At 31.2% G+C, this 17,633-nt stretch overlaps 1 protein-coding gene across 1 annotated transcript; it reads left to right on the top strand.

The window, feature by feature from the left end:
* Positions 1-14,801: 14,801 nt before the first annotated feature.
* Positions 14,802-17,346, top strand: LOC139783190 (splicing factor C9orf78-like). Its single transcript, XM_071722328.1, has 6 exons — positions 14,802-15,015; positions 15,094-15,202; positions 15,301-15,446; positions 15,580-15,798; positions 15,993-16,126; positions 16,316-17,346. Exons 1-6 carry the CDS (start codon positions 14,894-14,896, stop codon positions 16,477-16,479), a joined length of 894 nt encoding a protein of 297 aa, XP_071578429.1. The 5' UTR covers positions 14,802-14,893; the 3' UTR covers positions 16,480-17,346.
* Positions 17,347-17,633: the final 287 nt, after the last annotated feature.

Here is a 17,633-nt window from a genome sequence, read left to right on the forward strand (position 1 = left end):
TTTATTACTTAGGTATAGTATATACAATATATTATTCGTTGCATTGTAGAATACCTGAAAGAATTAATACAGAAGCAAGCAAAGTCTAATTTAATGTTAGAAGACGTGAAACACGGATAACCAATGTAGAAGAAGTTTTGAGGAGCCGCGCCCCTGTTTCAATATATATATGTATGTATGTATGTATTCTTAAGCATGATTCGAATATATCGACAAGAGCATGCAAACTGTTTCTTGATTTGAATTCATTTTCTTAAATTATAAATACTATAAATTTATCGTTGTATCCACGCACATTTTACTATTAACAAGTTTCATTAATAGAAAAATAATATTAGTATTACTATTAATGAGAGAACATATTTAATGAGAAAAATAAAATCTTCTCTAAGAATATAATAATTAATTCGGCGGTTATATATGAAACATGTGGTAATCGTTATGGACTTACTGCCAAAACCACTGGTTCCGGAAACTGCTAAGAAAACCTGGGATTAATTTCGTTCCTGCAACGGTAGCTCCCAACTTTCAACTAGACGCCGAATTAGACGTCGCGGACAGATCTCACGAAAACCGACGAGAAATTACTCATCACAATCATCTGACGTGAGGGACAGCGATAAGGCCCATCGCCGAGGCAGCAATCGCGATCACGAACGTGGAAAAAACACGGTGTTCACATAGCCTTTCACAAATATTTACCGCGGAAAGAAATTTAGGAACAAGCAATTTCGCGACTTTTGACTCGTAGCTGACGATATAATGCTCTTGAGGATATAACTCCTAAATCGGAACTATTTTCTCGAATACATTCGCGACTCAGTAAAACGCAGATGTCAAATTTCACGAGTAGAAAGTTAATATTCGATCACTAGCTTAGCATCTTTCAATCAAATCTTTGTATTTTTATTTAGATAAAAAATTCTTATTGTACATTATAAAAAATTGGCGATAATTTCGCTATTAAAGAAGAATAAAATAAAAATTTTAAAAATATATATTTAATAACGTTTTAATTTAGAAAAATTTGTGTTATATACGCGTTTCCATTTCGTGTAACCCAGATTACACAAATTAGACTTACAATTTGTATACAATTACATTTTATACAATTTTATATACAATAAAATGTAATGCTTTGTACATAATTCTTAAGTTTATATTATTGCACTTTTATAGAAATAAATTTAAATTTCTTAAAATTATAAAATACATTAATTTCTTTTTGTCGTCAAATCATCCCTCCCGCATCCTTACCTATCCATATCCTTACCTACCCGATTTTTATCTAGTTTTTACCAGTATTTCTACCTACCTACATGAATAATATTCCTACCTACCCGTGTCTTTATCTAGTATTCCTATAATCACGATCGCGATTATCGAAAATTAGAAAAGTGCGCGCGAATATCGTTTTAAATCAGAACCGTTTAGGAGTTTTTATGGGGAGTTTAATTTTTAATTTACGCGAAATTAATTCGGATTTAAGTCAGATTTAGTTCTAGACGGCATTTTTCCGTCTCTGATTACGCGCAACCGCACGTATACAAGAAAACCTTACCATTACCATGTACCTTTTACAAATTGATTGGTGTTATACACCAACCTACCTTGATCCTCTTCGTCTTCTTTCTTCTGGCCAGAGTGCTCACCTTTTGTAGCACTTGGCCGTATTCTGACTTCATACAGTCAGATATCGCAAGGAGGAATACTCCTTCTGCTGCCGGCTAATCATCGCCGGCACTAAGCGTAAGGTTTTACGCTTTTGTACGATGCGCGAAACACGAACGCGCCGCGAAGAGGCCATCACAATAATTAAATCAATTAAATACGAAATTAACAATTAACAACAACAATAATAATTTCATTAGCACATGAATTAATTTCGCATTTATAAATATATATCCGGTAATTAAAATAAATATCTGATTGGAAACAAATTTAAATTTGAAAAAGTTTTTACGTCCACAATGTTTTAATTCGATCGCGATTATAAAATATATGTATATTAAACTTTTAAATATATAAACTGTATAATAAGAACAATAAATTTTAATTTAAAAATAAATGAATGAAAATTGCTAGACGCGCCATTCAACAGAGATTTTCATCGATTCGAACGATTCGTTGCTGAATCTCATCTCAAAAGCATGCAGAGATGAGAAATTTAGATAAATGACGTAAGATCCGGAAAGGGTAATAAATTTCCCTACACAATTAGAATTGATAAAATATCATATAGTTTGTAAATTATTAAAATTATTTTTCGTATAATATATTATTTTACAATTATTTTAAGTGATGTGAACTGATTGACTCAAAAATTATTACTAAAAAAATCTTCTATTTTATAACAACATATATATTGGATCTCACGCCAATTACATTACTACTTTAACTGGTATAAAATCCAGTTATCAATCACTATATGTATATGAATAAACTACAACAGTTTAGGCTAAAGTCAATGCGTTAAAATAAGTAATAATAGTTAATGTAAGCATGTACCTTTATGAAAAAGCTAGATCAATAAATTTAATGAAATATATTATGCGATATATATATTATATATATATATCTTTATGGTTCGGTAGATGTCAGTACCATTTCGGAAACGTAGTGATACATATCGGGACATTTGTCACATATTGGGTCCGACCCGGTATTTTTTATATTTGCCGAGACCGGTACCAATTTGTTTAAAGATATGTAATGTATAAAACCAGAACCAATTTTCTTTTTATATATTACACATTAGGAGGACCGGTACCAGTATTTTAAATATATGCTTTGTAAGAAAAAGGGTCCTCTCTATATAATTTGATCCATTGCATTAAATCATACAATTTCTGTTAATTTGTACATTTCTCAATAGACTAATCTCTGTCTCAGATTAATAATGATCTATTCTTGTTTTCATACAATTAACATGAGGACAGTTAATATTGGATTATATTTATAATTAGATACTATATAAATAAAAAATGTAGCTATATCATTAATAAATATATTGTTACTTCTTTAATCGCAATTTATACATAATACAAACATTATTTTTAAAGAAAAAGTAAAAATATAGCATAAATATGGAAGCATGAACTTAATTTAGAAATATCAACAACGTAACGACACATATGGGGTCCAATTTCTTCGCTGTAATGACAAAAATCGAGATCAGCCAATTGAACTATTACTATTATTAAATATTACCAAGATTTATGCGTTTCATGAGCATATCTTTCTCATTATATACATTGAAGAGTTCATTACCTATTCGTAGACTACTTAAAAATTTGAAGATAACATTTTAAAAGTTCGTACGAAAAATGTTGTCTTCGCAAATTTTTATCTAACCTATGAACCAGATAATGAATAGTTTAATTTATATAATGACAACGATATGCTCATGAAACGCATAAATCATGGCAACATTTAATAATAGTAATAATTTAATTGGCCGTTCCTGATTTTTGTCATTATATCGAAGAAATTGGACCCCACATGTGACGTCGTTGATGGAAATTTCTGAATTAATTTCTTGCTTCGTATTTATGATGTAATTTTGATATATTACTTAAGAAATAGTATTCGTATTACACAAATATCGAGATTAAAATAACACACAGTTTTATATGTTTATTATTTTGTTATTATTTGTGAATCTTAGCTTTCAAGCATAGATTAATCGTCTTTTAAAATGTTGTTTTCGACAATATTTAATTAGCCTACGAGAAGCTAATGAACGCTTTAATTTATATAATAAAAATGGTATACCCAGAAAAAGCATGAATTTTGTTGAAAATTATCTAAAAGTAATAGTTAAACTGGCCGGTCCTGCTTTTTGTCATTACGTCGAAGGAGTCGGACTCTGTATGTATATAACGTTACGTCATGAAAATTTTTTTGCTTTTTTATTTATGCTGTACGTTTGCATATACTTTTAGATATTGTATTTGTATTATACACAGATTAAATTTAAAGTAACACAATGTACTTACTTTATTATATTTATAAATCCTAGCTTCCAAGCGTAGACAATCTTTTAAAACGCTTTCTTTGTTAATATTTATAAACAAATGTTATAAATATTTATAAATATTAGCAAAGAAAACGTTTTAAAAGATTGTCTTATACGATTGATGATGATAATCGTAAATCGGAAGCTAGGACTATTAATAAAATAAATTGTGTACACAAACAATGTGTTACTTTAACTTCAATCTGTGAATAATACAAATATTTAATACATAAAAGTATATGCAAACGTAAAGCATATATAAAGAAGAAAAAAGTTTTCATCAGCAAAGTAAAGTCACATTTGTGTTTGACTCCTTCAATGTAACGACAAAAAGCTGGACCTGCCAGGTAAACTATTATACATTTCAATTTATTTTTAACAAAATTTTTGCTTTTTCTGGGCATACCAATTGTATTATATAAATTAATGCGTTTAACAGTTCCTCATAGACTAATTAAATATTACTGAAGACATAACGTTATACACAATCATCTATGCTTAGGAGCTAGGATTCATATATATAATGAAATAGTGAATATATAAAATTGTATTATTTTAATCTCAATATTTGCGTAATAAGAATACTATTTCTAAAATAATATGTCAGAAATACATCATAAATACGAAACAAGAAATTAATTCAGAAATTTCCATCAATAACGTAACGTCACATACGGGGTAGGTGAAATCTCGGTCAAATTTAATAAAAGCAATAATTAAATTGGCCGGTCCCGATTTTTGTCATTACATTGAAGAAATTAGACCCCGTATTTGACGTTACGTTATTGATGGAAAATTCTGAATTAATTTCTTGTTTCGTATTTAGATGTATTTCTGACATATATTTTTAGACATAGTATTTGAAGTCATTAGATATGGAGATTAAAATAACACAATGCTCATATATTTATTGTTTTAATATATTTATGAATCCTTGCTTCCAAGCATAGATAATCATTTGAAACGTTGTCTTCGATAATATTTAATTAGCCTACGAAGAGCTGATAAATGCTTTAATTTACATAATAAAAATGATATGCCAATGAAACTTATAAATTTTATTAAAAATTATCTAAACATAATAGTTTAATCTGCCGGATCTGTTTTTTGTCGTTACATCAAAGAAATCGGACCCCATATTTGACATTATGTGATTGATAAAAACGTTTTTCTTCTTTTACATATGCTATATACCTTTGCAGAAGCTAGGATTCACAAATATATGTTTGTTAATTAAAGCATTTATCAGCTCCTTTTAGGCTAATTAAATAATATCGAAGACAACGTTTCAAATGATTATCTATGCTTGGAAGCAAGGATTCGTAAATATATTAAAACAATGTATATATGAGCATTGTGTTATTTTAATCTCCATATCTAATAACTATAAATACTATGTCTAAAAATATATGTCAGAATACATCATACATATAGAAGCAAGAAATTAATTCAGAAATTTTCATCAACGACGTAACGTCACATATAGGGTCCAATTTCTTCGATGTAATGACAAAAATCAGGACCGGCCAATTAAACTATTACTATTATTAAATCTTACCAAGATTTATGAGTTTCGTGAGCATATCGTTCTCATTATATAAATTAAAGAGTTTATTATCTGTTCGTAGGCTTGTTGAAAATATGAAGAAAAGATTTTAAAAATTTGCACGAAAAATGTTGACTCTGCCAAATTTTTAGCTAGCCTACGAACAGATGATAAACGCTCCAATTTTGACAATGAGAGCGACATGTTCATGAGACGTACCTATAAAGCCCCTTGCACAATGCCTGCAGGCAACAGGCAATAGGAACAGGGAATAGAAATCAGAAATCATGTATAAATGCAGAATAAACAGTGACACAGGCAATAGAGACACCGAGTTTCCGACACGTTGAAAATTCTGTGCCTATTGCCGGTTGCCAACCAATCATAGCATTCAAATTTTTTAGGTTGTAATTAACGATTTTTTGGTTATTTCCTGTTCCTATTGCCTATTTCCTGGCATTGTGCAAGGGGCTTAAAACTCGGTCAAATTTAATAAAGCAATAATTCAATTGCCCGGTCCTGATTTTTGTCATTACATTGAAGAAATAGGACCCCGTATGTGACGTTACGTTATTGATGGAAATTTCTGAATTAATTTCTTGTTTCGTATTTATGATGTATTTCTGACATATTATTTTAGAAATAGTATTCGTATTACGCAAATATTGAGATTAAAATAATACAATTTTATATGTTTACTATTTCATTATATATATGAATCCTAGCTCCTAAGCATAGATGATTGTGTATAACGTTATGTCTTCAGTAATATTTAATTAGTCTATGAGGAACTGTTAAACGCATTAATTTATATAATACAATTGGTATGCCCAGAAAAAGCAAAAATTTTGTTAAAAATAAATTGAAATGTATAATAGTTTACCTGGCAGGTCCAGCTTTTTGTCGTTACATTGAAGGAGTCAAACACAAATGTGACTTTACTTTGTTGATGAAAACTTTTTTCTTCTTTATATATCCTCTACGTTTGCATAGACTTTTATGTATTAAATATTTGTATTATTCACAGATTGAAGTTAAAGTAACACATTGTTTGTGTACACAATTTATTTTATTAATAGTCCTAGCTTCCAATTTACGATTATCATCATCAATCGTGTAAGACAATCTTTTAAAACGTTTTCTTTGCTAATATTTATAAATATTTATAACATTTGTTTATAAATATTAACAAAGAAAGCGTTTTAAAAGATTGTCTACGCTTGGAAGCTAGGATTTATAAATATAATAAAGTAAGTACATTGTGTTACTTTAAATTTAATCTGTGTATAATACAAATACAATATCTAAAAGTATATGCAAACGTACAGCAAAATAAAAAAGCAAAAAAATTTTTATGGCGTAACGTTATATACATACAGAGTCCGACTCCTTCGACGTAATGACAAAAAGCAGGACCGGCCAGTTTAACTATTACTTTTAGATAATTTTCAACAAAATTCATGCTTTTTCTGGGTATACCATTTTTATTATATAAATTAAAGCGTTCATTAGCTTCTCGAGTAGGCTAATATTGTCGAAAATATTGTCGAAAACAACATTTTAAAAGACGATTAATCTATGCTTGAAAGAGCATGCTAAGATTCACAAATAATAACGAAATAATAAACATATAAAACTGTGTGTTATTTTAATCTCGATATTTGTGTAATACGAATACTATTTCTTAAGTAATATATCAGAATTACGTCATAAATACGAAGTAAGAAATTAATTCAGAAATTTCCATCAACGACGTCACATGTGGGGTCCAATTTCTTCGATATAATGACAAAAATCAGGAACGGCCAATTAAATTATTACTATTATTAAATGTTGCCATGATTTATGCGTTTCATGAGCATATCGTTGTCATTATATAAATTAAACTATTCATTATCTATTCATAGGTTAGATCAAAATTTGCGAAGACAACATTTTAAAATGTTATCTTCAAATTTTTAAGTAGTCTACGAATAGGTAATGAACTCTTCAATTTATATAATAAGAAAGATATGCTCATGAGACGCATAAATCTTGGTAATATTTAATAATAGTAATAGTTCAATTGGCTGATCTCGATTTTTGTCATTACAGCGAAGAAATTGGACCCCATATGTGTCGTTACGTTGTTGATATTTCTAAATTAAGTTCATGCTTCCATATTTATGCTATATTTTTACTAAACCGGTCGGACCTAATATGTGACAAATGTCCCGATATGTATCACTACGTCTCCGAAATGGTACTGACATCTACCGATAACCGAACCATAGAGATATATATATATATATACACACAATATATATCGCTCTTTTGCACTAACTTATATAAAGTTTAACTCTGGACAAATATGTAGGAAAGGAATAGATGAAAAAAGGAATAATAGGAGTAATACAGTATTTGTTACAGATACTGCCAAATTATTAAAAATATTGAGTATTTGTTACATTTTTTATATAAACATTTTTCGATATTATAATTACAATATTGTTTACTTCAATTACTTTTTATTATTAATATATTCTTTTATTTTGCACATATAAAACTATACAAATATTTTATACTTTCTATTTGTTGATCACATGAGATATAAATACCATTTAAACTTAAATAAAAGCAGTAAATTAAAAAGATTTTAATTGTTAAACCTTTATATATATATATATATATATATATATATATATATTGTATAATATATTAATATAGTTTTAGTTACTAAACTTCTATTGACTAATTTTTAGATTATATGCAAGACAATTTAACTATCCATTTAATGATATGCTATTCCGAAAGACTAACAGTTATATTGATATCATATGTGCTTTATATGTTATAAGAATCAGTTCTATTAATACCACACGTATAATTAGATGTGTAAAATTACGGTATAAAAAGATATAATAGAAAAATTACATATTTATATCTCTAATATGAAATTTATGATTATTTGAAAAGTTATTTCAGCATCTATTCGATTTTTCTACTATCCAATATATTGCATACATTCAAATAATATTGCTGTACCACTGATGCATTTATAACTAGTTTGTAATCAATAATTTACGCATATGTACGCGTTATTGCAATATTAATTGCATATATATATATATTCCTATCAAACATGTGACTCTATTCATATACACTGAGAGAAATTAGTGACAACAAACATTTTGATTTGCTGCGGGTAGCAACCTTTTGTTGCAATAGCAAAAAGTTCGCTACCCGCAGCAAATAAAAATGTTTGTTGTCACTATAATGACAAATATTTGCTAATACAGCAAATCCTTTTTCTCAGTGTAACATGGCATAATTAAACACATTCAATGGTGCTGCTTATTAAAACTTGTAACACTTAGAAATTACTTTATTTAGAGGATGATCACAGGAACTATATTTTGTTTATTAATTTTAATACATTTATTTTGTTCTCTTTCAAAATTATCGGTTTTTTCTCTCAGTTATTGTTTTATGTTTTTATTTTCAGCTAAAACAGCCTCAGTTTAGAGCTTTCTTGTAATATCATCCGCATATTGCAAACGTACGTAACTACGATTATAAAAGAAGTTAATGAGAACTGATCTTACAAATAAATACTATTAAGAGTGTACGATTAGACAATTGTCATATGTGATAATTTTTTGCAATTCTATGATACATAGAAGATTATTCCTTGAAATAATTTTCCAGTGATGTGTTTACGTAACTATATATAAGTCAACCGAAAAATTGTCTTTTTTTGGTTAACATTTAAACAATAAAAAATATTACTTTTTTGTTGTCGAAGGAAATATATTTGGTTTTGGTATAATATATTAGTTGTATAATTTTTATACGAGTACATTCTCGTATGCAAACTAAATTAATTAATAAATGCACAATAAATATAATAATAAAGAAGCGTCCAGAATTAAACTTATCCTAATCTGTTGTAACTGACCCATTTTAAGGCAACGGATGTATAGAATGCTGTGTACTTATGTGTAAGATCTTTATATTGTTGACAAATTTCATACGTTTATCCAGATATATAATATGTATATTTAATAAGTTACCATACATCCGTTACCTCAATAAATATATTAATTCATCACTCACCGACACCGATGCGCAATAGCGGAATTATATCTGCCACGTAGCTACGTTGATTCTGTAACATATAAATATAAAATTTATATTAAAATGGTGTTTAAAAAACTCAATGTTTTAAAACATAATTCCTATGGTATCAAACCTTTTATTTATCATTCAATTAGACATTTATTTAAATAATTATTTTCCTAAAATAATCTTTACAATAATGAGCTTTTATAAAACTTCAAATTACCACTTTCTTTCTAATTATTATTTCTAAATTATTGTGAAATAAAGCGATTCAAGAATAAACAGGAAAAAAGTTGCTTTTACACAAATAAATAATATTTACCGCAAAGTTGTTCCGCTGGCGCCCGATGCCTCTCTCAGGCCTCCTCCTCCTCTCAGGCTGTCCTCTCGGGTTGTCAGCTCCCTCGATGCGACACTTTCCACGTCGTTATCTTCTGTAACATATAAATAAGTGATTTGATATTAAATAATTCTTACGCATCAAACTTCTTATTCATCATTTAATTACACTTTTATTTAAATAATTATACATTTTCAGAAAAATATCTTTACAAAAATAAATTCTTATAAAATTTCAAATTACTTATTTTGTTATAATTATTATTTCAAAATCATGATGAAATAAAACGACTCAAGTATAAGCAAAAATTAAAATTACTTTTATACAAAATAAAAAGTAATATTTACCACAATGTTGTTTCGCTAGCGCCTGATGTCTCTCCCAGGGCTCATCCTCCTCTCAGGTTGACCTCTTGGATTATCAGCTCCCTCGATGCCCGACACAACTCCACCGGCACCACAAACGCGAATAACAATGTTCGCGCGATAATTAATACGCCACTCCCGAAAACTACAGCGGCGATTGTGTTTAGTTGCCCTGTTGTTCGGTAAAAGCGGAATTGCCTGTAAAAGATAAGATTACGCGTACGTTTAGGTCGGTACTCTACTTTAAGATAGATAGGGATACGCGTAGTAAGTATACGCGAGAATAAAAATATGCGAGAATAATGCTACAGTTGAAAGCGGATGAAGTACGCGTCGCGTGTGATTAATTTCGAGAGTATCGTGCAAGGTATGGCAAAGCTGCACGATTGTTACATTTTTGTGATTACTTGTAATCACGTTTAATTGTAATCAAAGTTTCTTTGTTTTAAGAAACAGATGTGACTGCCATGAAGAAATAGCAATGCGAAAAGAAGAAAAGAGTCGAAGCCGAAGAAGCGGCCAGATGTAACAGATCGCGAGGTGAGCATTTCATAATCTATTTTATTAATTGTTATCTGATGAAAATAATTATTTATTTGCGTAGTATATCGTTTTCAGATCACTGTATAATGTAATAGTGTATTGAATGTTTAATACGTTGTCTAATAAATAAAATATTTGTTAGATTATATTTTGAGATTTTTTTAATATTTAATAAATTATTTACGACATGATTAATATTAACAAATATACAGGGTGTCCTATTTTAATCGATTGCTCTCAAAAACTTTTTTATTTGTGATTCTAGAAAGAAATGCTTTAGACGAAAGTTGTTTGAAGGGAGTCATATATAATTCCAATGTGAGTCGTGCCATACATGTTATCTTCAAGAAATTTTAAAGGAGATTAATTTTTTAAATGAAACTTAATTTTTTCTTTTAAATAATAGTTATAGATCTCGTCGAGACGTTTTTAAAACACTATAATAAAATTCTTTTTCGTTAAGAACTTCCTGAGATATTTTTAAATTTTGTCATATTTTTATGTACAAAAGTATCCAGGTAAAGTAATCAAAAAGTGAATACTTTACGAGATATTTCATATTTTATATTAAAAAACATCCTGACAAAATTTAAAATATCTCAGAAAATCTTTAACGAAAGAGAGCTTTATTATAGTGTTTTGAAAACGTCTCGACGAGATCTATAACTTTTATCTCAAGGAAAAAATCAAGTTTTATTTAAGAAATTAGTCGCCTTTAAAATTTCTTGAAAACGATGACATCTACAACATAACTTACGTAAGAATCATGTTCCCTTCAAACCAAACAACTTTCGTCCGAAGCATTTCTTTCTTAAATTACAAATAAAAAAGTTTTTGAGGGTGATCGATTAAAATGGACACCCTTTATATAAAATATTTCTAAATAATTAAAATTTATAATAGTTTAAATTATGTAAGGATTAGATTTTATTTCTTATCAAATTTTATGCAAGTTGATATCTAAATAAAGAAGCATTTTTATTAAGATATTATTCGTAGTTCGTACATTAGTTGAAATTATGAATAAAATGATACTTGCATGCAAAAGTTATTCTTTTATTTTTATTTTAGGTATGTGTTTCTTTTAATCTGTTCTCCAAATATGCGCTCAAAATTAAATATTTCACAATTTGATGCAAGCAAGCAATATGTGTGTCTATAAACATCTTTTGAATATATGTATATAAAATAGAAGCATTATACCTTTCTTATAAAAACAAGGAATCTATATTTATTTTAGACTTAGATTTAGATAATTATTTTTATTTAAATATTTTTTTATGTTACAGATTAATCTTGTACATATCTTTTCTGTTGTGAGATACGAGTAAAAAAGGGTTCAGATGGGAGAACCCGTGAGGAGGCTAAGGAGACCTAGGAAAAATATCGGGTGCTGTTGTAATAACTTTGTGGTGAGCATTATTGCTTACTTGCATAAAATTGGTCGTTTTATTTTGGTGATAAATAACGTTTTTGTTACTCACCGATTGATAGTGGAGTGTGAAAATGTCAGCTACGTATTATCAGCTATGATGGTTCTGTAACATAAATATATAAGGTTTAATTAGGTTATTTGTAATTAACGTACAAATATAAGGTTCACAAATTAAAACGGAGCTCAAAATAATTAATAAAAATAATATATTGAATCTTAACTTAAAAGTATATCAAAGAGTAAAGTTTTTCTTTCATAGACAATAGATCTCAGACAATAGAAAAAAATATTTATATTTAGAGTTATATCTTACAATTAATAAAGATAAATAATTATATAGATATAAAAAAAGGATTATGGAAATAATTGATTCTTGGTTACATTAAAGTTGCTGAAATAAATGAAAAAAGAATAAGTAAGAAAGTTGCATTGAAAATAAAATATTGACATTTTAAAAATATGAAGCTTTTCTACAGATTTCTTTTTTACAAAAAGAATTAGTACAATATATTTATATATGTAAAATAACAATAAAGACTATTCTCTTATAGAGAAAAAGATAGGTATTAAATGAGTTAGGCGTGTGTTTCCTTTATATTTATAAATACTTTTTGAATGTGTGTATAAATAGAAGCATTATCTCTCTTATAAAAACAAGGAATATATATTTTATTAATGCTGTATATTCATCTGATATATAATATTGCATCTGATTTATTATATATATAAGATCCAATATTATTCTAATTTTTACTTCTATAAAACGCCAATTTATACACAATATTTTATAGTCTATCCATGTAATCAATGGACAAACTGGCTTTATAACAAATAAAATAAAATAATGTGATGTAAGATCATATAAATTATTCGTTGCAGAACAAAGGAATTTTTTAAAAATAATTATCATTGTTTATATTAATTTTCCTGTTAATAAAACGCCGCAATGTCACTTTGGCGATTATCCGTCTTACACCCGAGCGCTGAATCGATACTATTCGATAAATACTGCAGTAAATAATGCATGCATAGATTAATAAAGGTGACACTTACCAATTAAACAACTCTCGCGACGCCACTCGTTCCGCAGCCGATCTGTCTCGTGCCCGTCGCGATCTGGAAATGAAAGAGTAGCGTAATTAACATGGGCAACATGACGGAGGCGCTTCGTCTCCCGCGCGATCAACTTCTCGCACCGAAAATCTCGCCGCGGCGTCACTACGCATCCCGCTCTTTTAACTTCGCGATTGTACAATTTCTGTACTTTGAGCAAATACTGCATGCTCGCCTTTTAGTGATTGCCACTATTTACATTCTAACGAATAAGCGTATTAATGCTCTTGGTAAATATCCGCGATATTCGCGACAGATGGAAAATACGATCGCCCGCGATTGTCCGCGCGACGCGCCTGCGACCAAACATCAAGTACCGCGAAATACTTATTTTTGAGAAATATCGTTACACGTTACACCCGAGCGCTGAATCGATACTATACGCGATAGACGCTGCGTTAAATAATTCATGCAGGATTAATAATGCTTACTCTTACCAATCAAACAACTCCCGCGACGCCACTCGTTCCGGAGCCGGTCCTTTCCGCGTCCGTTGCGATCTGGAAATGAAGGAGAACGTCTGACGTCATCAATATGGCGGAGACCCGTCATCCCCCGCGCGCGAAACTTCTCGCGCCAAACCGAGCCAAGGCCCAAGGGTGCCATGGCGTCGCTACTCACCCCGCTCTCACAACTTCGCGATCACGAATTTTCCGAATTTCGAAAACCGAATACTATTACGCTCGCTTATGATCACGATCGTTTTTTTGCATTCTAGCGAATAGGCGTACTAATATTTTTGACAAATATTCGCGATCGATATTCGCGACATTGGAAAATACGACGCGATCGTCACTTTCGCGATTGCCAGCGCGACGCGCTTTCGACCGAATAAGTACCGTATGCGTATATTTGCAAATCGTTAATACCCGAACGCTGAATCTATCCTACGCGATAGACGCTGCGTTAAATAATGCATGCAAGACAAAATAAAGCTTACTCTTACCAATTAAATAACTTGCGACGCGCCACTCGTTCGGTGAGCGATCCGCTCCGTGTCCGCCCGCCGTCGCGTTTGCGCATTCTGGAAAAATGGAAGGTGACGTCATCAATATGGCGGAGGTGCTTGATCTTCCGCGCGGATAATTTGAAATTTCTCGCGTTCTAACGAATAGGCGTATTAATATTCTAGAATAGATATCCGCGACACATTTGCGACATTCAAATAGACGATTGTATTCTTATATCTATATTCCGCTCTCAGGTTTCTCTCTGCTTACAATTTATAGCGGAGACTTGAATTCGATTTAGTGGAGACTCGAACCCGATTTAGCGGAGACTCGAACCCTATTGATGGATCGATTTATCAATCGATTGACAGCGACTCTCAGCGACTCGGCGTCAACCTGCATTAACCTGATTAACCTAACCTGTCTCTTGTGGTTTTGCTCGAGAGAAGATAGAGTTTAATTAACTGATTAATTAATCAAAAATGGGCGGCGGCGATGATGAAGCGCCTAACATCCAGTTCAAGAAGAAGAAGAAGAAACCTTTAAGAAAACGCGAAGCTCTATCCGATGATAATGACAGCGAGGAGGAAAAAGTGTCTCTCAGGTAAGGATTGTATTTATTCTCTATCTTAATTAAATAGTAACGTGGGAATTAGCGTGATTAGAAAGAGACTTATTTCAGGGAGAAGGTTGAGGAGATGAAGATCATTCAGAAGCTCCGCGAGAGACCCGCTGGAGTCGACGTCGTCGGTTTGGCTCTTGGAGAAAGCGGTGCATCTGATGTCATAACGGTAGGATACGTATAACAGGATACGTTGATGCATGTGTAATAAAATTAAAACACAGGGTGGATGATGTAATATGAAAGATGATCTATATGTTAATTTAGTCGGATCCCTTCAACATGAAAACGGGAGGAATGGTAAACATGGCTGCATTGAAGAATACAAAACACAAGCCAAACGATGCATATGAAACTGGCATTGGCACACAATTTAACGCAGAGACTAATAAACGCGATGAAGATGAAGAAATGTACGACAACGTTTGTATCTTTCTATTATATTTATTGGTAGTGCTTAATCAGTGATGAATATATTATTAAGATTATTAATCATTGCTGGTTTATATGTCTTATATCACAAGCTCATATGATTATTCCTACTAGGGTCAAGTACATAGAAGAAGAATTGTCAAAACGCAAGAGTAAAAATAATAATGATGCGGCAAATAGTGGGAATAATGAAAAGGGATCGTATTGCTCGCCCGAAGAAGCGGCGTTGCGCGCCGTACCTGAACACTTGAGGCAGAGCTCAGCCAATCGTAGTGAGGAGATGCTTTCGAATCAGATGCTCTCTGGTATTCCAGAGGTTGATCTTGGCATAGAGTGAGTATATTTATTATAATGTGCATACACACAGTTAAAAAGGGTTATTTGGACACAAGTATGAAGATGATTTTGCAATGTCGGAACTTGAAGCAACGTATAATAACGATTTAACTTCATCAAATTCATTTATACATTTTAAAACGTATTAGTTTTATGGTAGACATTTTCCTTAAAATCCAGTTTATTTTCAGAGCTAAAATTCGTAACATCGAAGCTACCGAAGAGGCAAAATTGAAACTTCTTTGGGAGAGACACAGAAAGAAAGATGGACCCTCGCAGTTTGTTCCTACTAATATGGCTGTAAATTTCGTGCAGCACAACAGATGTATGAGATGATCTTATTCACTTTATTATTTTTCATAGATATACATGAAATGATACGTACGACATTCCCAAATTATTTTGAACTTATTAACTAGTCGCAACCGTCGTATGCATTTTGTTTCCCTACAATTGAATTCTTCGTGTTAGACACATAAACTTTATTTGAACGAAATATTTATTATAATTTTAGTCAACATAGAAGACTCAGATTTCCAGAAATCGCAGCAAGGCTCCGGCGACAAGAAAAAATACACCACCAAAGAGGATATCCGAGGAAAGCGGAAAGACAATGGAGAGAAGGCGACGGACGATTACCATTACGAGAGATTTAAAAAGCAATTCAGACGATTTTAAAACAGACTGTATTATTAATTTATCATGTTACACTTTTTGGGTACACTTAAACGTTGATGGGTTTTTACATCGAATGTTTTTTTTTTAATTGCAATTAAAAAAATCAAAAGACAGTACAATGTTACAATACAGTTTTATTTTTATTCGCATACATCGTTCACGTCCATTGAAAGCTCGAAAGATGTATGTTTTACTCTCGTTACTTCTAACTCTCGCTTTTTTTTTTTTTTTTTTTTTTACGCGGGTGTAATCTTCCATCACTGGAATCCCCGCGGAGTCCTGGAGGCAACCAGTCAGCAGAGGCAACCAGTCACAAGGGCATATGCCCTTGATCAGGGAGCGCCTCTGATCGGGGAGCGCCTCCTTTCCTCCGGGGTTTCAACCAGTGACCCTCCTTACGGAGGGAAGACCCCCTGCTCCTGGGGCGGGACAGGGGAGTGTCGGATTCTACGGGAGCAGGGACCACTTAGTGTAGTCCCGCCATTTCCCGTAGCCTACCGACTAAACCACCCGCGAGTGACCCTAACACTGTGCTATGAGGGGGGGGGGGGGGGCCGGGAAACGCACTGATTACTTCCGTGAGCCCCCCCACACCTCACCCTTCTGGGTGATCTAATCCTAATTCGTGGCGGATGAGCGTCACCAACTCATCCGTCACCCCTTCCCTTGGGGGTTGCTTACGCAACGGGCGAGCGATACTAGCCCCTATCGCCCGCCCTATATTTTGATAATGACAATTTAATATCTATATAAGTCGAAAATTTTATATAATTATTGTTAATAAGCAAAAAATCTCCGTATGTATATATAATATAATAATGTATAAATTATGTAATTTTTCAAAATACAATAAATTAATCAAACGTGCGTTAATGATACAAAACACTTGTAAATATCCCTCCACATCTATTTTCATATATCACATTAATGAAAATTGTAAGACTCGTAATTTCTGGAATTTTAATTTTGAAAAATTTCAATGCAAAAATATAAAAATTTACAAAAATCGAAGAATTAAGAATTAAGAAAACAGAACAGAGAGTGCTATCTAAAATTTTTCAAAGTTCCAAGAATTCAAAAAACTGTATGCTGAACGATTACAGTTGGTAAAGTCACACCGACAACAAATATATTTTGCTTTACTTTCGAAAATT

The sequence above is a fragment of the Temnothorax nylanderi genome, unplaced genomic scaffold (genome assembly GCF_030848795.1).
Source record: "Temnothorax nylanderi isolate EJ_2023f unplaced genomic scaffold, tnyl_v1.0 TNYL_tig0477_pilon, whole genome shotgun sequence".
NCBI lineage: Eukaryota > Metazoa > Arthropoda > Insecta > Hymenoptera > Formicidae > Temnothorax > Temnothorax nylanderi.